The sequence below is a fragment of the Osmerus eperlanus genome, chromosome 8 (assembly GCF_963692335.1).
Source record: "Osmerus eperlanus chromosome 8, fOsmEpe2.1, whole genome shotgun sequence".
Lineage (NCBI taxonomy): Eukaryota > Metazoa > Chordata > Actinopteri > Osmeriformes > Osmeridae > Osmerus > Osmerus eperlanus.
Window position 1 is genome coordinate 9551858 of NC_085025.1, and position 24913 is coordinate 9576770.

Genomic DNA, 24913 nt, shown 5'->3' on the forward strand with positions numbered 1-24913 from the left:
TTACAGAACGTTCAGCCCTTAGGCTAATCTGCTCAGAGAGGACATGTCAATAAAGCTGCACACACACACTCACATACACAGACTGTACATTCACACACACACACACTCAAATGATATTCCCACACACACATGCATACACACCCTCAGTCAGACACAAATCCATTCACACACACACACCGACACACGAGCACAGCACAACTGGGACATCCAGTGTTCCCAAACCTACTATTCATGTAATCTAATCTCTATAATCAATATTCTAAACACCCCCAGTAACCGTCACAGCCTTGACTGATGCAAGACAGCAATTTACAGTATTATCCCTGAGTGACGATTTGTTAGATACTGAATATTACATTGTCAGCACAATAACCCTAGCATTTATTTATCCAGTTCCCAGCAACATGATATTAATGTGTTATTTATAATGTTCCATGAAGATGAGACTTGTGTATGGCAACTATTATGATACTGGACATGCATAAAACTCTGAGATGATTGTGAACATGGATGAAGACTTGGTGGTGTAAGCAGTGTGTCCTCAATAAGCCAGTACAGTAATGAAGCATTCATTCAGGAAACATTTCTAAAGCATTTTAGGTACAATTATAGTGTGATGTGTAAAACATGAGTTTTTCTCTGTTGTGGAGTGAGTGCGGCCTCCACCAGATCTGCCTGCTGCGGAGGTCACATAGCAGCAGCTGCTAAGACTCTATAGGGTTGCCAGGTTTGACAGGGGAAAACGGGGAAGTGATTTGACGGGCTGCATCCCCGCATGCTGTTGAGTTTGCGCTCATGCCCCTGCTGCTGTATGGGGTCCAGGTTTAGAAACACTGGGTTTTACCGAACACTTTACGAAGTACACTGCACTGCAATACAGTGCACTTACATCTGTAGCGCACTCCGACGCTGATTAGTGCTGTCTAAAATGGAACACTTACGTTAACCACTTGGCAGAAGTGACGGACGCAAATCTGATCGCGGCACCCGCGAATCTGAGGCGGAAGTGACGGACTCAAATCTGCTCGCGATTCATTTCGTCCGCCATTATTTTAGAAATGAAATGAAAAGCTGCCGAAAAGGCTCCTCCTCTTCCGCTACGTAGCCAATATGGCGCCCGTTTAGGGCGAGTAGTGTCCATCGTTGTACACTGCATTTTTTGACCGTTTGCAGTGCGCCATCCGGGTACTTTCAGTGCCCTGAATTCTGCTGGTTCTGTCAGTGTAAGCGCCCTAAGCACTGAAAGTCAGTGCTCGAAGTGCGCAAGTGCTCGGTAGTAGACACAGCCACTGAGTAAAAGTAGAAGAGCTGCCATACTGTGTACTGTGTGGTTGCCAGGTTCTGAGAGGTCGGGGTGTCACCATGCTGTTGTATTGCCAGAGAAGCAGGGGGGATGCAGACTAAGCTTTCGTGTATGACCCCTCCCTCTCTCCCCCTGCCCCCTCAAGGTCACCAGACAGCTTTGGCTCTTCTTTTTGCCTAAATCATGATTCCAGTTTGTGACCCAGCTGCAGGCTGGTTACAGTACACAATACGTAAGATTTTTCATTAAAGGGATACATTTAGTCTCTTAAGCATGTTGTGTAAGCTAATGAGGTTCTCTGAGAGTTGTTTAGCAACACAAACAGCTCAGTGCCAGTGGAATGTACATTTCTAATTTTGCAGTGGCCCGCTACTTTCCAACCATATGTTCCATCAATCCTGTTCCAGCCAATCCGAATCGGCGGGGCGGGCCTTCGATCATTGTTGGATTATTTTGTGAATCTACTGTCCTTGAGCTGCATGGAGAGCGCAGAAGTTCATACCAGAATTGGGGGCACTGTTTCCCATATTTTAGGTATTTTATAATGTTAACTATTGCAGCTTTACTGTCTGGATTGCAGTCTGAGATGGGATTTCAGGTAGCCTGGGGATACACTTCCATCTAGAGGAAGCTTCTGGGTAGTGCTGGTAAAACAAATAATAGGCTGTTTTATATGTCCAGTTACAGAAAGTAACATCAAACTGCAACCACAACCGTAACTCTAACGATTAGGCAAAAAGTGTTTTTTAATTCATTACATTTTCTGGTTGATTATGTTTGTAGTGTAATGCCCAGTAGTTTATTATTTACATTTAATCATTTAGCAGACGCTCTTATCAAGAGCGACTCAAAGTAAGTACAGGGACATTTCCCCCGAGACAAGGTGGGGTGCCTTGCCCAATGACACATGTAAAATGCCCTTTTTGTGGTTGAAAATAAGCACGAACACAACAAAAGCATGTTACAACAGCAGATATGACAACCCCGAAAATAGGTCAAGGAATGACAAATTCACATCTACAACTATCACTTTCACTTTCAATCATAACAACGCATCAGATTATTTTCTGAAAGCACACGGTACGAAGGGATCTGCTCTAAACTAAGTGTTTAGATAAACAATTCAGTAAATAACGTCCTCGGCTATAGAACAATTTTTTCTTCAGATTGGAAACGCGGCCTCGTGGTAGGTTAATAACCTATTTAAAGGGATCAATGTGTGCATTAAATACAGTAATATCTGTCTGACAAGTTGAGGGCCTACGTTTAAAATCAAATGCCTACAGCCTACGTTTGACTATGCATGCTGTCATAGGCCATTTTACCGCGGGTACAGGGTAAAAAAAAATGTGCATTTGCACATTTACTGTTTGGGATTAAATAAAAATCATTTTAAAATTAATGTAAAAACATTTCTTTTTAGAATATTTTAAAGTGATTTCAGAGTTGTATGTTCTATCATGGTTTGTTGTACTCTAATAATTAATTTTACTTTTTAAGATCTAGTATTTTGAGCATGTTTTTGTAAGCAAAAAATAATAATGAATTACCCTTTGCACCCCCTGTTTTAAAACCTAGAATCGAATCTGCCTCTTCATGTAGATGTGTGAGCGTTTCACTCGTTTGTCAGTTGTACTACTAGCTATATTAGCCTATAGGCTAGTATACCAGAAAATATCAGTAGCATACAGAAGGCTTTCTCAGTCCAGAAGGCGTAATCAAAGAGCTCATTGGACAAACCATTAAAAAACATTAAATTCATGTATGTATAAAAAAAGAAAAGCTTTGTGTAACTTAAATGTATCCTTATTCTGGGATGTTTTCTTGTCGTGTGACAGAGCAGACCTGTCGCTTTGCAGCTTGAATGACAACAGTCATGTCAGAGGGTAAACAGGTAAGCTCACAGTGTGGGTGTGTAAGTGTGAGAAACCAGAATTGTGTGTGTTTGTGAGGACAATCACATGACCTGCTGTGTTCTACATGGTTATGGGTGGAGCTGGATAAGGCAGATGATTCGGAGGGGCCCAATGCGTCAGCTGGCCATACCATCATCACAGTCAGCACATCCAATCAATCTCACTAACATTAATAGAGCGGCCTTTTGAAGACCAAGAACTCATTTTCTCATCCAACATTGCTGCTAAGTACAGTATGCAAAAATGGTGTCTGTACTCTGTCAAGAAACATTTAGCTAAGCTCCTACCCCTGAGTCTACTGACTGAAATAGACATTGAATAGCACAATGATAACTAGTTAGACGGCCAAAAAAGTGGGCGGAAGAGGAATAAGAAGAAGAAGAAGTATGCAGAATAACAGTAGTGTCTTTGCTTTCAGAAAACACACTAATAAAACTGAAACACTGAAAGCCATGTGCATCTTTTTTAGGTGAATCCTGATCCTGATGTCCTGGAAGGTAGAGTACTATTAACACGGAGCAAATTTATACCCTAGTATTATTACTCCTTACTAATTAAAATGTGTGGTCTATAGATGCTCTGAAAGAGCCAGAGCCTGTCAATGAAGTGACAGAGGAGGGCAGCTATGAATATATCAAAGGTAAAGTTCTCATATTTATTCTGTCTGTTTTTATTACCGACTTTAATGTGTTTTTATCTCATCTTTGTAGCGTGTTGATGATATGTGTCTGCAGGTCCTAAGAAGGTGTTCTTCCTGCCTTGTGGGGAAGTCCTGGGTTCTGATGAGCAGATCCTGCAACACCTCATTAAAGACACATACCTCACCAAGGTGGAGTCAGTAGAGAAGTGTGACCTCATCCTGGCTGGCTGTCCAATCGTCTCTCGCGTTGGCACTGACATTGCAGCCTTTCTGGAGAAGTGTAATGAACCGGGAATGCTAGGTAACAGCTAGAATGCTAGGTAATCAGTTAACTAAGATGTGGTTCAGTGAAAGATATATTAGTTTGTGTGTCTATCTGTGTGTGTGTGTGTGTGTGTGTATGTGTGTGCATGTGTGTGTGTCTGTTACAGAGAAGCGTCTTGTCCTAATGGTGCTACATCACACCTTTGACCCAGACTACACTATACCAGACATCAACAGACATGTGACCAGAAATAATGTTCTGGCTGTGAACTTCCTGTTCCACGGCACCCAAGGAGGACTGCTGACCTGTCCGCAAAACGACGAAGCACTCAAAAAGATATCTTCTGAGTTGGGCTCTGAGGTTTCAAATCCTTCCTTTGTTTCTCTTTTCACTGTCATTATTAGAGATGATCACTATCACAGACTGTGTGTTTGTTACTGACTGTGTGTGTGTTAGCAGGACTATGTGAGGAGCAATGTGTGTGTGTGTGTGTATGAGCAGTACTGTTTGTAGCAGAACTGTGTGTGTGAGCAGCACTGTATGTGTGTGTGTGTGTGTGTGTGTGTGTGTGTGTGTGTGTGTGTGTGTGTGTGTGTGTGTGTGTGTGTGTGTGTGTGTGTGTGCAGATGTATGTAAAGAGGACTGTGAAGTCTGTTCAGGGCCTTCATATCTTCACAATGTAGATTTCAGGCCTGTTCTCTTTCTGTCTAGGCTGACCATGGAATTCTCCAAAAAAGGTATTATAATACTAATTATACTAATAACTAATTATAATAATTACATTATTGTAGTTTCTGCATATTCATATTGATATGTTTCTGGTTTGCAGAGGTACATCTGGTAGCTGGTATATCCAGGGTACCACGGGTAAACTGGGTGTCGTGGTTGCCATGGGTGTCGGGTATGCCCTGGTTGCCGGGGGTGCCCTGGGTCCCGGGTATGCCCTGGTTGCACTGAGTGCCCTGGGTGCCTATAAGTGTGCGTCCCAGCCTGTGAACAGTAATCAACCCTAATTGCTGAAACAATTTAACACATTATATTGAGTACAGTTCAAGTAATAGGAACATCAAACCAGCCTGTATTATTGCTCTGCATTTTCTTTGGTGTGAGTAGATTTTCTGAAGCTAAGTACTGTTGTTTGATGATGTCATATTAGTCCTATTCCTGTTTCTGTCTGACTTATATACACATGTATCAATAATGTAATTTCAAAACCTCAAAATAATAGTCAATATGTTCAATTTGGTTTAATTCTATTCATCTCCGAGTTGAGTATGCCTCTGTTTAGAACCATTAGGTCAATGTGCAACAGGGTAGTGTATGGGCGGAGCTAGTTCAGGCATGGAACTCGGGCAGCACGTGCCATATCACCCATCGCCGTGTTCTCAGCCCATAGGCTTAGCTTGATAGGCGGCACTATAAAGTCACACATATACACGCACACGCGTCCTCGATTACCCTTGTGTTCTGCGCTGCTGCCACCCACCACCATCCCCTTCTCCCCCATGTGGTCTATCTGTTCTCCCCGTGGGGGATTTAACTTGTTGCTCCCTGCCTCATGTCATGCATGCTGCAGTGAAGGCAGGGAGCGCTTCCCCATGTACATCCATTCCGCCAATGTTAAACCATTTGTCATGTGTATGAATAAATGGTGAAATCAATCACGTGAGTGTCTTGACTGAAATGGATTGACTGGATGGACTGGTGACTATTGTAAAGTAAAAGTGTCAACTATGTGGGTCCAAAGGTTGTGTATGAAAGCAAAGGTCCCTTGAAACCCTTCAGAAGCCTCAATAAAGAAACATAGTCCAAAATCTGACTACACCTCGTCAAAACTGACGAGACATACTGTACATGCCTGTCAAAGAGTCGGATGACGTTGACATACAGGAGTTCACCAGAGAAGACCTCAGCCAGCTGCTTCCTGGCATCAACAACGTTAAACTGAGGAGGAGTATCATCCTGATAACCAAACAGACACAGGCACGTGATCCTTCTTACTGGCCCTGTAGGAGACCTCTGCTGCAGCCTTCAGCAGACTGACGCATGCCATGTGATGAGACACAGCCATGGCCGCTTTGAATGAGTTTCCTCTTCATCCACTGCAGGACAAGAAGACTGGGACTTTGTCAAACAGTGAGTCTACAAAGCTGATTCACCCTCCTAATTGCTGCTAAGGTGAGGTTGGTAGAAGGTTTATTTAATGAGTATGCAAGGGAGACCATGTCCCAATACTAACCACACAGCCTCAACCCCCCAGCTGTGCCGGTTCCTCAGGGGGACCTGCAAGGCAACCTTGCCCTCCTCAGAGAAACAATAGACCAGCTGGGCCAAGTCCAGCTGCTGCTCATGTATCACATACAGCTGCTGGAGACACAAGCTAGTGGAGTGACCAGTACTGGTGAGAACAGAGGAGCACCTTAGCTCGACTAGATGTGAAAGTGACTTGATGATGTGTGAAGGGTCTGGGGAGTGGCAGCCGGAATGTTCTGTGTCTTGTTATCTTCTAGCAGGAGCCCTGGGAGCCCAAGGTATCCCAGGCTGCATCGACACCCTCCCCATACCTCCTACACAGCCTCACACTCACAACACTGTCCCAGATACAACCTCAAATCAAGGACTATTGAATTCCTTTAAGTCCTTTATTGGTATCAAAGCATCCAAGTTAGAAACCTACAAGCAGCCACCGGTGAAGAAGGAGAGGACACCAGCAGGTGAGACTGGTTTGATAAGAAGGACTGATCAAGTTTTTATATTTTGCTGTCGTCAACTCCTGGGTTATTCAATGACACTAGGGTTTTCAAGTTGCTGCAGTCCTGTAACATGGTGACAAAGGCTAATGTGTTGTATGAAGATACATAAGGGACATACCTACATACAAGGTACATGAAATTTATATTGCATAGAGTAGAAGGTCCACTAACTGGTGTGTGTGTGTGTGTGTAATGCAGCCTCTATCACTTCCGTGAGAGGAGACTTGCTCTCTAATAAAAAAGGAAGAATCCCTTACCATGTGGTTTGTTGACTTCACATACACAGAAAACACAGACACAAGTGAAAGGAAGTTTAGAATCACGTATTTAATATTTTCCTGTTGATCGTCACAACGTGTGGTGAGAATGCCTTTGATTAGAAAATGTAAAACCATCTTTTTTTGTTGTCGTTTCTAATATCGATATAAAGAGACATGTCATTAACAACCCGCAACTAGAAATCTATAGGCACATTATTCATTTGTATGCCAAGAAAGTTATTGTGCATCGTCTTTCCTCAAACGTCCTCGTTTTCCATCCGAGGGAGGCCCACGCTCTCCCTCCTCCATCACCTGTACAGCTAAGATGATACTCTCTGAGGGTCACTGAATAACCCTGGGGTTTGCTACTGCAAAATATACAATAACACAATCGATCCTTAGAAGTAATCAGTCTCACAGGCTGGTGTCCTATGCTTGTTCTCTGGTGGCTTTCTAATTTGACTACTTTGATACCAACAACCTTGCTTACAAAATGGCACGTCTGAAATGTTCCCAGTGTAGACAGTCAGACCAGACTAAAGCAGTAGATTAGATTTACACTCCCGATTGTCAGACTCCCTTTGCTTACTTCCAGCCAACTTGACACATTTAGACACTAACAAACTGACCGTAGGATCAGTCCTGTGATAAATTGTTAACTGAACAGCTATGGTGTATTAACACGCTCACTCAAAAATGACAAATAAAACATGACATAACCGGAAGAGAGGGATGGAGAGAAAAGGAGAAAAGAGGACAAAAACCCATATACATTCATCACAAGGCTGGTTTAGCCTTCTCTCCCTCCAAACACCAGTCCCTCAGAACCTTGATCCCAGCCTTGTGAGCCCTGCCATTGGCTTTGGGCAGTGTCCGTCAGTGTGGGTCAGGCCAGTCATTGGCTGGGCTGGGGCTTTGGGCGGTCCCTCCAGTAGTTGTCATAAGCCTTCTGGAACATGGCTTTGCAGCTGAGCTTAGCATCGAGGCGGGAGCAGATGAGGAATGACCCGCCCATCTTGCGGTGCAGCGAGTAGGTCTCCTCGGGGGGCGGAGTCAACCTCTGCTTCAGCATGACGGGAATGAGATTGTGGATGCGCTCCGTCGTGCTCTGGGCGCCAAAGTGAAACGGCTCCGTGGAGGCGAAGGCCTCGCCCAGGATCATCACTGCATCCACATGGGCATTCTCCATGGACTGCAGGGGGGGGGGGGGGGGAAGGAGGGTCAGGAGGTGGGGAGTCAGAGTCACAGAGATGGATGGAGATGAGAAAGAGAGAGACAAATGAAGGGAGCGTGCAGAGACAGAAGGACACCTGGGGAGGCAGGTGGTCGGTTGGGAGAGAACGCATATGTGAGTGTGTGTGTGTAGGTGAAGGTCAGGGTCAGGGTGGAAAGAGAGCTGGGAAGGAGAGAGAGAGATGGGATGGAAGGCTGGGGAAGGAGACGGGAGGGCTGACCAACCTTGGATTCATATCCTGTGAGGAACTTCATCTCTATAGACTTCTTGAGAACCCCCTCTCTGTCTCCCTCCGATGCTGATCTAATGACCTGAGAAAATCGGGACAAAAGATCAAGGGTCACACCGAAGGATCCAGACACAGGTGTACGTTGTGTGGCTCCACTCAGTATGTGGTTCTAGTGGGGTGCCTCTCACCTCAATATAGACGTCGGTGAAGCTTTCATCAAACCCTCTTGTGGCTCCAAAGTCTAACAGTGCCACCTGTCAGAACCACAGCACCGGTTAATAATAACCATAACAGAACAAGTTTCGGGACAGCTGCCTCAGCTGCCCCCACACTATACATAGTCCTGTACTGAATGCAACAGTATTACACTGTACTAATTCTGTATTGTGGCTCTTGTCAAACTCAGCCTCATCTGGCTGGTCGGACCTGTTAACCAATAGAAACATGACGACAGACTCATGTGACATGGTTTTGGAGCTGAACTCACCCTGTGCGTCTGCGGGTCGTAGAAGAAGTTGGACCAGTTGGGGTCCGTCTGCATGTATCTGAACTCAAACAGCTCCCTCAGACACAGAGTCAGGATGTGCTCACAGATCTGAGGGGGGGGGGGGGCAGAGAGAACATTCGTATTCAATAGGAACAGTGTCGCTAAATGTGGCAGAACGTGACCTGTGCTGTTGGTGACAAGTACTGTTTTACACTTTGCAGTTCCACGGCTAGACCAGCAGAGAGCAGCATCCCAGCTTCCGCCACATGTAGAGCTGAGTACAGTTGAATGGATTGTGGTGCCACTTAATTACACAGAACCTACAGAGATACACTTGTGGGCATTGTCCCTGGGGCGGCTATGGTTACACTGGGGGGCAAACGGGGGCAGTACTGGTTAGACTGGGGCAGAGCTGTTCAAACTGGATCACTGCAGCATCTAAAGGGTCTGTGGTGGTTCCTCACCTCGTTCTTCAGCTCTTGGGGCAGTTTCTCGGCCTGGTCCAGTGGGAACCCAGGAACCAGCTCTGTCGTGAGAACAGAGTTGCCGCTCATCTCATCAATGACATCAGGCACATAAAAGAATGGGTGGTCCTTCAGTAGCAGCCTGGAGAACATGTAGAACAAGGAACATGTCGACCACAACACATAGAACATGGCAGCGTTCCAGGTCAAGGTGACAGCTACACAATATGTTCACTCCTTTACATCTGCGTCTGTGTGTGTAACAGGAGATTGGACTCTGGACATAAACCTAATCACTCTCAATCACTGTCCTTATAGTGTTACAGCAAGGAGGGGGGGTCCTTTGAAAACCTACCCCTTCAACTTCAAGCCAAAAACATTCTGCTATTCTTAGACTCTCACTAGAGAGAGAAAGGGGTAGAGTAGCTAGCTAGGCCAATACTGGTAGCTAGCTATACTGTATGACACAAGTATTAAATAGATAGCTACAGTATAACTGGAACTATATCAGGCAGTGTAGATGGCTAATACAAGTAATTATATCTAGCGCAGAAGCTAACTAGTGTAGTAATGGTAGCTAAAGTTAGGTCCATAAATATTTGGACATTGACACAATTGTCATCATTTTGGCTCTGTATACCACCACAATGGATTTGAAACGAAACAATCAAGATGTGCTTTAAGTGCAGACTTTCAGCTTTAATTTCAGGGTATTTACATCCAAATCAGGTGAACGGTGTAGGAATTACAATACATTTTATATGTGGCCCCCCCTTTTTAAGGGACCAAAAGTAATTGGACAATTGGCTGCTCAGCTGTTCCATGGCCAGGTGTATGTTATTCCCTCATGGGAGTTCGTTATTTCATTGACAAGGAGCAGATAAAAGGTCTAGAGTTCATTTCAAGTATGGTATTTGTGTTTGGAATCTGTTGCTGTCAACTCTCAATATGAAGTCCAAAGAGCTGTCACCATCAGTGAAGCAAGCCATCGTTAGGCTGAAAAATCAAAACAAACCTATCAGAGAGATAGCAAAAACATTAGGTGTGGCTCAATCAACTGTTTGGTACATTCTTAAAAAGAAAGAACGCACTGGTGAGCTCAGCAACACCAAAAGACCCGGAAGACCACGGAAAACAACTGTGGTGGATGACAGAAGAATTATTTCCCTGGTGAAGAAAAACCCCTTCACAACAGTTGGCCAGATCAAGAACACTCTCCAGGAGGTAGGCGTATCTGTGTCAAAGTCAAAAATTAAGAGAAGACTTCACCAGAGTAAATACAGAGGGTTCACCACAAGATGTAAACCATTGTTGAGTCTCAAAAACAGGAAGACCAGATTAGAGTTTGCCAAAAAACATCTAAAAGAGCCTGTACAGTTCTGGAACAACATCCTATGGACAGATGAGACCAAGATCAACTTGTACCAGAATGATGGGAAGAGAAGAGTATGGAGAAGGGAAGGAACTGCTCATGATCCAAAGCATACCACCTCATCAGTGAAGCATGGTGGAGGTAGTGTTATGGCGTGGGCATGTATGGCTGCCAATGGAACTGGTTCCCTTGTATTTATCGATGATGTGACTGCTGACAAAAGCAGTAGGATGAATTCTGAAGTGTTTCTGGCAATATTATCTGCTCAGATTCAGCCAAATGCTTCAGAACTCATAGGACGGCGCTTCACAGTGCAGATGGACAATGACCCGAAGCATACTGCGAAAGCAACCAAAGAGTTTTTTAAGGCAAAGAAGTGGAATGTTCTGCAATGGCCAAGTCAATCACCTGACCTAAATCCAATTGAGCATGCATTTCACTTGCTAAAGACAAAACTGAAGGGAAAATGCCCCAAGAACAAGCAGGAACTGAAGACAGTTGCAGTAGAGGCCTGGCAGAGCATCACCAGGGACGAAACCCAGCGTCTGGTGATGTCTATGGGTTCCAGACTTCAGGCTGTCATTGACTGCAAAGGATTTGCAACCAAGTATTAAAAGTGACAATTATATTTATGATTATGTTAGTTTGTCAAATTATTTTTGGTCCCTTAAAAAGGGGGGGGCACATATAAAATGTGTTGTAATTCCTACACCGTTCACCTGATTTGGATGTAAATACCCTGAAATTAAAGCTGAAAGTCTGCACTTAAAGCACATCTTGATTGTTTCATTTCAAATCCATTGTGGTGGTATACAGAGCCAAAACGATGAAAATTGTGTCAATGTCCAAATATTTATGGACCTAACTGTATATCAAGTAGAGTAGCTATCTAGCTAATACAGGCAGATACTAGCTGATGATTTTATCAAGGATAAAGTTAGTTCAGTTAAGGTAGTAGGCCTATAGGTCATTGTGCTAGGTTAGTTGGGTTGGTATGTTATTATGCTAGGCTTGTTGGGGTAGTATAGGTCATTGTCCTAGGTTAGTTGGGGTAGTATAGATCATTGTGCTAGACTAGTCAGGGCTATGTTTATTTCTTGGACTCACTTGAACTTCCTGGCACACTGAGCCTCTCTGACGTAGTCGCACTCCAGAGCCAGCTCTCTGCTCATCACCTCGATCAGGTGCTCTGGGAACAGGCCTGGGAAGGGACAAGGTGCTGATGTCTACCTGCTGGGCAAAGGCCTGCGTGTGTGTATGTTTGTGTGTGTGTGTGTGTGTGTGTGTGTGTGTGTGCCGTGATCACCTTCAGGCAGAGCATTGCTCATGCTGAGGACCGTCATCAAGTTGTTGACGTCACTGTTGATGCTCTGGGCCACTCCGGGGTACTGGTTCCACAGGGACCAACAGAACCAGGTCACAACACCACACAGAACCAGAACCGCTTGTCAAAGTCACCACAGACTGAAGTTCATAGCTGCGCTCACAACCTGCCAGAAGGGCTTAAGTGAATGAGATGACATGCCGAGGTCTATATGTGAATATGTCTAAACGACCACTGGAGAGGTAAGCCGGTGTGTTTAGCCATTCTACTCTTAGATGGGTTACTGCTGTGTAGAGCTGGGGTGACCTACTGCTGGGAAAACTGATCTGATCTCCTAGGCCCAGAGCAGATCCACCCACACAGCCTGCACCAGTATAAACAACATGTTATTATGACCACAAACCCACACAGCAACAGGCTTTCAAGGACCACCGGCTAGCCTGCAGAGCTCTAACTAGATCATGAAAAGTAAACAAAGCTGGCTTGACGTGGAACAGACGAAGGGGCTAACCCTAATCCTGCGCCGGGCTTCAGCAAACACGTTCCCACACAAACACTCCCTGTCATGCACACACACACACACACACACACACACACACACACACACACACACACCTGGATCTTCATGGCAACCTCCCGGCCATCCTTCATCTTTGCCAGGTGCACCTGCCCGATGGAGGCCGCGGCAAACGGGCGGTCCTCAAAAGACTCCAGCTTGTCCTTCCAGTTAGGACCCAGGTCACTATTTAGGGCTTTCTACACACACGCGCGCACACACACACACACACACACACAGAGTATTTTTCTTGTACCTTTCTCTCATGTAATATCTGGTGCTGGAATGATTTCTCAGTACAGGAGCTTGAGGGACTGTGTGAGAGCAACACTACCTACCGTCATCTGTTTGATGGGCATGAAGTCAGCACTCTGGCGCACACGCTCAAAGATCTTGGCAAGCTGGGGGTTGATGAAAGCATCGTCTGAAACAGGAAAGACGAGGGGCAGTTGTGACCGGTTGATCAACACAGCCCTACATTTCATGTCAATCCGTGTGTGTCTGCCAGTGTGTGTGTGTGTGTCAGTGTAGGTGTCTGTGTCTTGTAAGTTGTGAGTTATCTTGTTGTTATGATCAGTGACCTATGCACTTTGTAAAGCTCTCTCTTGGAAGTCGCTTTGGATAAAAGCGTCTGCTAAATGAATAAATGTAAATGTAAGTGTGTGGGTCAGAGTGTGTGTGTGTTTATATAAGACAGTGTTTACGTATTCCTGTGGGCTGGTTCCAGCCTGAAGGTCGTGTCTCTGACATGATTCCGGTCTTATTATAAGTGTTGCCATGCCAGGCTGCTCCTGTCAATCAGCGTTCCTCAGCAGAGAGCTGCTATATGTGGCACGTTCCACACGGTTGACATGACAATGGTGGTGAAATGCCAACTCATCGCCCGCTCTACCCTGCTGTGTGCCAGGTCAGGGACACGGCCCTCTCCCTCTCTAGCTGCCCTCCTCTGCCAGTCAGTTGGTTTCTGTGATTGACCTTTACCCTATTCCCCAAGCGACAGCAAGGGAACTTCAGATGCTTGCCAAATCAGTTCAATCCTACTTATAAATGATCTCACCATTACAGCTCTACGTGACAAGGTGACATTGATTCAAGGAGAGTGACAATGGCTCTCCTGCCTTAGTCATGTTAGCCAATAGGCCACCCACATGATAGCAGTGTTAAGTATTCAATAGCATGTCTTGCAGATTACATTACCCCCCTCCCCTCTTCTCGCAAGTCCAGCCCCCAGCCCCAACACATCTCTCCCCCCTCCCCCCCTACTTCTCCTCTCTGCCCCCCCCCCTACTTCTCCTCTCTGTCCCTGTCCCCCCTACTTCTCCTCTCTGCCCCCCCCTACTTCTCCTCTCTGTCCCCCCCCCCTACTTCTCCTCTCTGTCCCCCCCCTACTTCTCCTCTCTGCCCCCCCCTACTTCTCCTCTCTGCCCCCCCCCCATCTCTCCCCTCTACCTTATCATCTGTCCCCTCTACACCCCCCCCCACACACACACACACACACACTCCCTGCGTCTCACCTTGGATGCTAAGCATCTGGCCCAGTTTCAGGGCCGCCCCGCGGACCTTGCACAGCGTTCTGACGATCCGCTCAGCGTTGGCCTCAGAGAGGAAGGGGCTGGTGGAGTCCAGCACCGCATTCTTATCACCTGGAGAGGAAGGAGGGGGATCAAGGTGGGAACATAGAGGGGGGGAAAGAGGGGGAGAAGGGCAATAAAATGGGGGGGAGGCGAGAGAGGAAGATAGCTCTGTCTGTTTACTCTCTGGTCTGCTCTGTTGGACCAAGGGACAGTCCACCGAACTGAAGATAGTTTTCTTTTGAACCCATTTGGCTGCGTGAGCATATATTGTGTGTTCTTGCTGCTTGGCAAGTTTGTGTCTGAGACCTATCATGAGGCCAGACAGGACAGGCCAGGCCCGGAGCATTGTGGGTATTACAATGTGTGTCAGTGGGGCATGTTGTGACATCACTGGCCAGGCGTATTTGCCAGCTTTAAGAGCAGAAGGAGATTAACCCTGGCATATGGAGCACCGCCTACTCTACAGGTAGTTACCACAGTAGGTCATCCCAACTGTCAAGGTCTCCAGTCCAACCTGAAGCTCCTGTGGTCCTTATTTCCCTGGTCCTCCACTACCAACATTTCCATTTCCCCAGTCCTCTAGTCTTCCCATCCCCCTCCAGCCTGGCTACAAACTAACGTGAAAACAGTCTGGGAGCAAGTCCCGCTCCTGCTTTCCTTGTGTTACTTTCATGTTAGCGTGTATTTTATGTGTACGTGCGTGTTCAGTGAGCATGCATGCAGAGAGTAATGTCAAACATATACCAGTTTCCTGTGTGGACAGGAAGCTGGGTCATGTGTAACAGTTACCGTTTCTCTCACTTGGCCTCATGCTCTTCTTGGCCACTTCAGCCAGAGCCCCGAACCCCAGTCCTACCGCAAGACCTGCACAACAACAACAACATAGACAATAACACTATTAACAACAAACCCAACTAGCCCTGATCACAGTTTACATTCTATCAGAGAGGGGGGGTGTACAGTTCAGTGTTTGAATCTTCTAGGCATGGACAGACAGTTATCATGTGTGAGGGGCTGAGTGCTGACAGATAGTGAGCAGATTATGTCCTGCTCTCTCTGTAGTTGAAGGACCAGATTTTGTCCTAATGTTCCGGTAGCTGTGGAGTCAAAGGTCAAAGCTACAGAGCAGGAATGGTGAATAGAGCTGGGAAACGCCACTTGTTCCGACCTTTCTAGTTTATAACTCTTATAAGTTATGAAACTGATGATGGTTATACACACACACACATACACCACCACCCTATTAATCTGGATATATGGAATCCTGGCAATGTACAAATTCATAGTATTCAATAAGGTGCATTTGTTATTTTAGATGAAAAGGTGAAGTTCATCTCTTCCGTCTCTCTCTCCCTCTCCCCCCCCCCCCTTTTCTCTCTGGTAGGAGGGCCAGTATTCAGATCTTGGCCTTGATTAAAACGGCATCAAACAAAAGGCAAAGTTTCCCGCAGCACTTTTCAGTGAAGGCGGCCGCCTAAGCAACACACGCCTGCCGCCCAACGTAGTCAAAAACACATTTTTATTTTTATAGCGATATCCGCCGTGTTACTCTGTCCTGTTTTCTCCCTTCCATTCCAAAACACCAGACTCCCTTCTCTGCAGAACGCCCCCCGGTCTGACGGCAAACCCCACCCTACCACCTTAACTAACACATTTTCTGCGGGAAACCCTGCAAGAGGTTATGGTGGGAGAGACACTCCTAATAAAGTCATCTTGTTTAGCTTGAACCAGCCAGCTGGCGTTCTGGCTGTATTCATACACAGGACCTGTGGAAGGTGAAGAATGAGCATGTAACAGAGAGGAGAGAAAATGGAGAGCAACTTCATCCTCTTATAAGGATCAGCCTCACAAAGAGCTGACACATTCTATGCCGCCATCAGGATTGACCAGGGGAAAGAGTTAACACAGTCTCGAATGCTGAAAAGAACACACTCTAGAACACGGAGAAAACCTCACGTTTCAATGCTGAATATAGAACTTTCTAGAACACTGATAACGTCTACAGACGAATCACCAGTTGTTACAATCACTATCTAGAACAATGTAATAACCGCCTGTAATGCTGCAGTGTATCGTTCCATCTGCGCTGGGGTTGAGGGGTAAAACAACAACAAGCTGTGGCAGAGTTCTCTCTCTCCAGAGCCCTGCGAGCCAGAGTCTTGCATAACGGTGGCGTTATGTAATCCAACGCTCTCTCCCCCACTTGCAGAAGCGCGGTGCTCACTGAGAAGTGGGGGACATGAGAGACAGCCGAGTGAGAGATAGAGAAAGGGCAGAGAGAGAGACCGGAGAGAGAGAACAGAGATAGGAAGGGTGAGAGAAGAGATTAGAGCAGAGAGAGGCGATATGAATGGAGAGTAGAGAGAGAGACACACCCTTAAGGGGATAGGAACAGAAGAGTATGAATAAACATTAACAGGCTGCCAATGTTAGAGGCCAGCGGCAGATATCCACCACAACAACCTAGGTGAGACCCAGTTAATTATTAAATTACCCAAACACTAACCCCAGCCCTAGCAATAACCCTAGCTCTAACCACAGCACTAACCCCAGCTCTAACCACAGCACTAACCTCAGCTCTAACCACAGCACTAACCTCAGCCCTATCAATAACCCCAGCTCTAACCACAGCACTAACCCCAGCTCTAACCACAGCACTAACCTCAGCCCTATCAATAACCCTAGCTCTAACCCTGTGACGGCCTGCTGCACCCTATATGATTTGTGGACCAGACTGACTCTACATGCAGCTCACAAAAGGTCACACTGACCGTTCTTCACAAACATACACTCACAAACCTTCCTACTGCACCCAGCAAGTCAAAGACTCATGTTAGGACAAAAGCAGAGACAGCATGCCACCAGTAAGCTGTCAGATATCATGTTTCAGGACCAGATCAGTATGTGACCGGAGAGTCACATCCAGGCAGCCTGATTAGAGATCTGCCGAGACAGCGTTTCAGTGAGCCTCGCAGAACAACATGGAGGTGCTACATTCACTGAAACACCACCTGTACCACCTCACACATCATCGGTAGGTGACACGACAAGGCCCCGACAACACACAGCAGCGTTGGGGGGGATGGGGGGGCGCGATGACGCATATCCTGTTAGCTGCGATTACAGCCACAGGGTATCCGGCGGGTACCTTGAGATCAAGTGAGAGGGCTGAACCAGCCAATGACAGCAAAGCAACTTCCCCTCAGCAGCACCAGGGACACCGAGGTTGCCAGAGGATCCACCTTCCCACTCCACCTCTAATTCCGCACATAACTCTGCAGGTGCCTGCATGTTTGTGAGTGGATGTTGACAAGAGGGAAGGAGCTTTAAAATGTTGGTGCGTGTTTTGTTTATTACTGAGTGCGGATGGTGACCCAAATCAAACCAGAGAGGGAACGGAGGTCAGCTGGTCAAGAGTCAGAAAGCTGGCAGAGGTTGCCTCATAATCCCTTCCATCACACACAAGCTTCCTTCTGTACAAACACTGCGCTTCTGTACTAACCCCCTATACTGACTCTGTACCAACTCAAACCCCCAGTGCTTACAATCTGTACCAACACTAAACCTCTGTACTAACCCTAAGTACTAACTCTAACCCACTTCCACTCCATAGCAGAAGGTGCCTAATCCAGCAATATCAGCAGCACTGATTAACCTTCAGCATCAATCTGCCCTACTTTAACTCTCCGCCAAAACACACACACACACACACACACACACACACACATACAGTACGTACACAAATGTATCTCCCTGCTGTTCAGATTTCAGGGTTGTTCAGAGTGTACCGGGTTTGATAGAGAAGCATAGTGGGCATGGGTGGGGTGTTGCTTAACAACATGGACGGACCGTCATCAGATGTGCTTTGTTCACATTCTCAGTTAGCCCCCCAGGCCTGTCTCGTCTCCCCGCAGTCTCCACCAGACTGACAGAGCCACAAATAAATAACCCTCACCTCCAAAGTTGGCCAGTCTTCCTAGCCTGGTCACTGGCACCTTCCTCTCTCTGGCTCTCTCACTCAGCTGGTCCATGGAGAGAGCGAGGCGGACAGAGGACGTGAGGGAGAGGAAGAGATGGAGAAAGGGAGGAGGGGGAGAAGCAGAGAAAGAGAGGGAGAAGGAGAGGGGGAGACAGGGAGGTAGAGAGGGAGAGAAAGAGAGAAAGGGAAGAGATGGTATGAGGGCAAAACAACAAACCATGAGTGGGTGTGTGCTCCATGAGTGTGGGTGTGTTCATGAGTGTGGGTGTGTTCTCCATGAGTGTGGGTGTGTTCATGAGTGTGGGTGTGTTCTCCATGAGTGTGGGTGTGTTCATGAGTGTGGGTGTGTTCTCCATGAGTGTGGGTGTGTTCATGAGTGTGGGTGTGTGCTCCATGAATGGGTGCGTGGTGAGTGTGTGTGTACCATTTGTTTGTGTGGCTTGTTGTCTTTCCTCTTGGCCTCGCGAGCCTTTTCTACGTCCTCTGCAGTGAGCCCTCCCACAGAGGGGTGGTCCTGGTGGTAGGACCTCAGCTGTCCAACAAACTGCCTGTTCAAATGGTAGGCTCGGGTCTGTCCATAAAACTTTCTGTCTAAATGGAAGGAGCGGGTTGGAGGGGTGAACTGCTTGCTGGGATCCTTGTAACCCTCAAACAGAGACTTTCCTTGGGCGTGGCCTGCTGCTGTGCTGGTTGTGCCATGCCCACTTCCTGTTTCCTCTGGGAAGCCTGCCTCTTCTTCCCGGAAGCTTCCGTGTTCGGAGGAGTTGACACCCGCCTCCTCGGTGCTGAAATCGTAGCTCGAGTCTATTCCCATGTCTGGGGAGCTCTGCTGCTGACCGCTAAACTCCTGGACAACGACAGACAGGATGCTTAGTTACATCACTTCCTGACGTGGCAGACTGACAGCAGAGAGCCCTTCCGCTTCCCCTTCCTCCTTACCTGCATCTTCATCATGGCAGCAGAGAGCCCCTGCTCCGCGCTCATCTGGATGCTCTGGGCTGCCGCCTGCAGCCCCTCGCCCCCGGCTCCTGCCCGCAGGGTTCTGGCCTGGGTCTCCAGGACCGCCTGGCTCAGCTTGGCCAGACCACGCATTAGCAACATCACGTCACCGGCTGCCGCCATGCCCACACACACTCACACACACACACTGGAGGGACCAGGGGAAGGTGGGGGGGAAAAAACAAGGCAAAAATTAGAGAAGTGTAGTCTTCACAAAGATTAGTCAATGAGAGAGCCAGGGGGTTATGGCTACTGCCCGCATCCTGGAAGCTGATTGGTTGGCTGATGGACTGGATTGCAAGGAGCTACACAGACACACCGCAAACCTGCTGATAACCTGAGTGTGTTTGTTCAGGCTTAACAAATGGTAACCAGTCATTGTAGAGGTTATGCATGTGTTCACCCTGACACGTACAGTAGGGAAAACAAGAACCAGTGATTCGAAGCTTGTAGACCGGAGATAAGTTTTAGACCAGATGCACTCAGGTGTTAGACCATTTCCACCAAGGGAAATAAAGCCCAATTCTGTAGACATGAGAATGCTCAGTTTGTTCACTTTACCACAATACACAATACAAACCAGGCTGTTCTCCTCTGATGATTCCACATGAGCCTATGACTAAAACAAAACTTCCAAAATGTTTTGCTCTCAAGGTTGCCTCGTTCCCTCTAGTCAGACTGGATGGAAACAATGTCCCAACAAGAATACACAAACACATTCATACACACACACACAAATGTCTCTGCTCTAGATAAATCTTCAGCCCAGCTGCTTCTTCCTCCGGCCTATGAAAGCTCCTCTGCCCTGGCTGGAACACTCGAAGAACAGAGGAAGTTGAAGAACACACTGTGAGAGTTCCCAACAGACGGGTGCGATAACGATTTGCGTGAGTCTGTGTGCATCAGTGTGTGTCGAGGGGTCTGATTGGTGACGAGGCGAGTACACGAGAGTCTTGTTAGTAAGCATGTGGCGCATGTGACACTGGCTCAGTGAGTAGGAACCTGACTTCTGCTTCTCTCAAGGGAGCTACAGGAACCTCCCTTGAGACATGCAGTGTTCAGTGGTCTGGTGAGAAGCAACACAGTGCTAACAGCAGGCCACTCTACTGTAAACACCCGTAGTCCAGCTCACCAGAGGAGAACTGACCCTGACACAGTAAAACATATCCCCGCTGATCAAGGTTTAACAGGGTTAGGCAGTGTTAGGGTTACAGTGGGCACCTGTGGATAAATCAGATAACAGGCTCATTTAAATCAGACTTTTAAGGTGTTACCTTAAGATGCACCTTATGTTCTAGAACACACATCAGAACACTGACACCCTTTTAAAAGGTCATCTCTCTAAAATCTGATATTTTCCCAGACATTTGACAGAGAAAAAGGTTATTCTTATCTAGGCCTATACAAAATAATACAAACAGCTTCAAACTACAGACCCAGCCAGACTACAGACCCAGCCAGACTATAGAACCAGCCAGACAACAAACCCAGCCAGTCTTAAAATACTTTTTAACACGTTAAAAGACTGTAAAATATCCTAGGGCCTGTATCTGAGGCTGTATGTGTGGCTCACCAGTCACCATCTACACAGAGAGAGTACTGTGTTTTGACTGTAGTGGGGTGGCAACATGACAACATTCCTGATGCTGTGTGGGTGACAGCAAGCCTCGACACAACTCTCTGGACCAATAGGATGAGTTGTTGCTCAGGCACTAAAACAAATCTTGCAGGTATTTACTGTTAGGCGTGGTCCAGCAGAAACAAAGAAAACAACTCTATAAAAAGGTGTTGCTATCTACTATTCTCCACTCTCGAGCCCTCACCCACACATGGACAGCAATCACAGGGCCTTCTGATAAGGGTGAAACACAAGTGAGCTGTTGGTCTGACCGTGTTTTGGGCAAACAAAAAGGCTAACATAACATGGCAAAACACACACGAACATGCCAAGTTAAGGATTATGAAATGCATTGAGCAACTTCTCGTTTTGACAGAGAGGAAGGGAGGGATCTATAGGCTAGATCAGTTGACCTACAACTTGAGGTAACAAGCAATTCTGTCACTACCATAACTGCCACCGTAGAGCAGGGGGTGTCAGAAAGTAAATTTGTTGCGCCATATGGCTTCCAAATATTTTGTAAGGCATTTGTTGGCGGGCCAAAACGTCCATAAAGGCTAAATAAAAAAATACTGTGTGGTAAGTAGGAGCAGCCTATTCTGTATCAAAAATATTTGTTATACTTTTATGAACTTCAAAGCCCACACACAACCTTGACCCCAGTCAGGCATTTAATGGTTGAATTATTCTGAAGCTTGGCAGTGTTGACAGTGTCTTCACAGGACGAAATCAGGCCGAGCAGAGAAATATAATGCACTGCTAGCGAGTGCTCAGAAGTACTCTGTGAAGCTTGTTTAGTTAAGGCACGAGCAGCAGGCATAGGCCTAAACATCATCATGAAATTGAACCTGCAGTGAGGGGAAACCCCCACATTTACATTTAGTCATTTAGCAGACGCTCTTATCCAGACTTACTATAAGAGACTTATAGTAAGTACAGGGACATTCCCCCCGAGGCAAGTAGGGTGAAGTGCCTTGCCCAAGGACACAACGTCATTTTGCACGGCCGGGAATCGAACTGGCAACCTTCAGATTACTAGCCCGACTCGTTTATAAAAAATAAATACATAGCTTGCAGTAGTAGTTAGCTAGCTGTTATTGAGAGAAAATGTACAACATTTTGATGACCTAAGATCATCATAATAATAATCTGTTACTGGGGCGCCGGTTCTGAATTGGGGGTGGCATGTTGCCTACATCTGCCCTAGAGACAACCCTGTAAACAGGCATACAGCAGACAGCCTAACCCACTCCTAACCCAGTCCTTGGCCTGACCTTGGCCAAGAACACCCTTAACTGATGGACAGCCAGATAGCCTGACACTAGGCTATGCGTCAACAAGACGGGCATGCCATTTCCCGCTGCTCATACCATCTCCAACATCTTACTCAAGTCCCCCCCTCCCTTCCCTCTCACCTTCATTCTTTGACCCTCTTCGACACTGCCCTCCTCCGTCCACTCTCTCCTTTACCCACCTTCTCCCTCCCTCACTCCTTTCCTGCCTCCCTCCCTACCACATCAACAGATTTCCTCCAAGTGACAGCGAATGATTAACCACCAAGTAGGTCACTGTTGTTTCTGTAGGGTCACATTCATGAAAATCACAGCAAGCTATCAACTGTAATTAGACGCTATTGACCTTCCCTATCACACCTCACATGTTGGTTCCCTAGTGGGCCTAGTATGCTACAATGTCATACAATGCAACCATGCATGCTCGTGTCCAAGTGGGCAGCTTTGAGTAACTAGTTAATAAGGAAGCATGGCTTTGAACTAGTGCACTGCAACATGTATTTGCATTGACCCTGTCACAGTATCCTATAATGCGACATCAGTCACAAGTTGTGACGTAGTATGGGACTACTATGCTAACACATGCATATTGCAAACCTGTATGGCTACTGTATCCACATATTCATTTTGGGGCAGACAGGACAGTTTGTTGCACAGCTGCTGGCTGGGGAATGTTGTTTACGGGCAGGACAACCATGCTACCACCCGTCTCTTTTCTCCCTTTGCCCCATCTCCTTCTGCCACTTCTCTCGTTCTAACACCCCTCTCTCCTTATGCTCTACTCCGACCCTCTGGTAGAACCATACTCCGAATGGAAAATTAACCGATTCTGTCGTCAAACAATATTCGAGTTTAAGATCAGACAGTTTGCTTTACATTGCACTACAATGAATTGACCGCACCAAGTAGAGTAGCATCTCTCAAAATGAATAACGCATGGTCTTATGTTTGATCCATGCACATGACAGCAACGTAACTAATCTTATGTACCCTCCTACTTGTTAACATGAGATAACAATCGAGTTACCAGACAGCCGATAAAAAAGCAAGTTTGTTCGGTTGTTGAAATGTCACACTAGTACTACTAGACAATGTCCATGTATCAACGTGTTGGTTAGACTAGCTAGCCCAGTTATCTAAACATCGCTAGCAATGAGCGTTTCTCGGGTAGATTGCTTTGCCTAGCACACCTCTGCTTATTCAAAGTGTTGTCTAAATCAGACAAAATAAACTTGTATCGCTACAAAGAGTAATGATAAAGAAAAGTACACACTTACCACTCGAATTTGCAAGTACGTAATTGCCCTTCCAGTGTTGCTGCCTTGCTCTTGAGACAACTCGTCTGATCACCATGAGGTCAACTATGTTTACCAACTGTGCAGAGAGTTGGAAGCTGTCAGCCCGCCCACAGGACGCTCCATTGGACGAGACTTTGACAGATGGGCGTCAACTTGGAGGGGTGGTGGCTGTTCGGCGGTAGCTCGTTGGCTCGTCTCAAACGATCTCAGAAACCTTAAGGAGGGGTTATGCCTAATCAACTGAAAAACATTTGCTGATTGTAGTGAAACTATTCAGTTAGCCTATGCTTCAGTCTACACCGCCTAGCAGCAGATAATAAAACAAATCGATTTCATTGTGGGATACAGATTAAGCTAAAGACCTAACAAGCCCGACAGGCATATGGCATACTCGGGATTAATCGTCTACTTTACATATTATCTATCACCGCCACCTGCTGGTTTCATTGTTAACCCGAATGACATGCCATACCAGCTGTAGACAGTAGATGGGCCACATGTACTGGGAGTATGCTGACCAGTGCTCAGTTCAACACCACGACCGTCTCTAACTGAGAAGTATGTGCAACAGCCAGTTAAAGCACGAGCATCTAAACTGTGACTGCTATAGTCCTTAGCCAAGAGGAAGACTCAGCCTTCCCCTTTAGAGGGCCAGTAACAGACAGGCAATCTAGACAGGCAGTTCTGGTCTGGAGACCAGTGAAAGACAGGTAAACCTGGTTTAGGACCAGTAACAGACAGACAGGTCAAGTCTAATACAAGTAACTTATAGTTAGGTCTGGTCTAAGACCAGTAACTGATAGTTAGGTCTGGCCTAAGACCAATAACACTCATGAAGGTCTGGTCTAGGACCAGTAACAGTCAGTTAGATCTGATCTAGAACCAGTAACAGACAGACATGTCTAGTCTAAGACAAGTAACTTATAGTTAGGTCTGGTCTAAGACCAGTAACTTATAGTTAGGTCTGGTCTAAGACCAGTAACAGTCAGTTAGATCTGATCTAGAACCAGTAACAGACAGACAGGTCTAGTCTAAGACAAGTAACTTATAGTTAGGTCTGGTCTAATACAAGTAACTTATAGTTAGGTCTAGTCTAAGACCAGTAACTTATAGTTAGGTCTGGCCTAAGACCAGTAACACTCATGAAGGTCTGGTCTAGGACCAGTAACACTCATGAAGGTCTGGTCTAGGACCAGTAACAGTCAGGTAGATCTGATCTAGGACCAGTAACACACAGGTAGGTCTAGTCTAAGACAAGTAACTTATAGTTAAGTCTGGTCTAAGACAAGTAACAGTCAGATAGATCTGGTCTAGGACTAGTAACAGAAGGTCTGGTCTAGGACCAGTAAC

General features: G+C 46.4%; 2 protein-coding genes across 6 annotated transcripts; one reads left to right on the forward strand and one right to left on the reverse strand.

The window, feature by feature from the left end:
- Positions 1 to 2332: 2332 nt before the first annotated feature.
- LOC134024599 (uncharacterized) lies at positions 2333 to 5452 on the forward strand. Of its 3 annotated transcripts, XM_062467142.1 has the most exons (9): positions 2333 to 2489; positions 3142 to 3197; positions 3300 to 3359; positions 3689 to 3716; positions 3794 to 3859; positions 3954 to 4160; positions 4291 to 4484; positions 4836 to 4861; positions 4954 to 5452. In XM_062467142.1, the coding sequence occupies exons 2-9, from the start codon at positions 3168 to 3170 to the stop codon at positions 5135 to 5137; spliced, it is 795 nt and encodes a 264-aa protein (XP_062323126.1). In that variant the 5' UTR covers positions 2333 to 2489; positions 3142 to 3167; the 3' UTR covers positions 5138 to 5452. The 3 variants fall into 3 exon arrangements, with proteins under 3 accessions (XP_062323126.1, XP_062323127.1, XP_062323128.1); XM_062467143.1 differs by lacking the exon at positions 3300 to 3359; XM_062467144.1 differs by lacking the exon at positions 3300 to 3359 and having other exon boundaries at positions 3147 to 3197.
- Positions 5453 to 7185: 1733 nt separating this feature from the next.
- On the reverse strand, positions 7186 to 23688 carry coq8aa (coenzyme Q8A, genome duplicate a). Of its 3 annotated transcripts, none has more exons than XM_062467141.1 (15): positions 23543 to 23688; positions 19296 to 19503; positions 18781 to 19203; positions 18333 to 18399; positions 15179 to 15241; positions 14318 to 14446; positions 13142 to 13227; positions 12863 to 13003; positions 12230 to 12311; positions 12031 to 12124; positions 9552 to 9693; positions 9088 to 9195; positions 8789 to 8854; positions 8596 to 8682; positions 7186 to 8329 (listed from the first exon to the last, which is right to left on the reverse strand). In XM_062467141.1, exons 2-15 carry the CDS (start codon positions 19476 to 19478, stop codon positions 8033 to 8035), a joined length of 1968 nt encoding a protein of 655 aa, XP_062323125.1. In that variant the 5' UTR covers positions 19479 to 19503; positions 23543 to 23688; the 3' UTR covers positions 7186 to 8032. The 3 variants fall into 3 exon arrangements, with proteins under 3 accessions (XP_062323125.1, XP_062323123.1, XP_062323124.1); XM_062467139.1 differs by having other exon boundaries at positions 15167 to 15241; XM_062467140.1 differs by lacking the exon at positions 23543 to 23688 and adding an exon at positions 20488 to 20506 and having other exon boundaries at positions 15167 to 15241.
- Positions 23689 to 24913: the final 1225 nt, after the last annotated feature.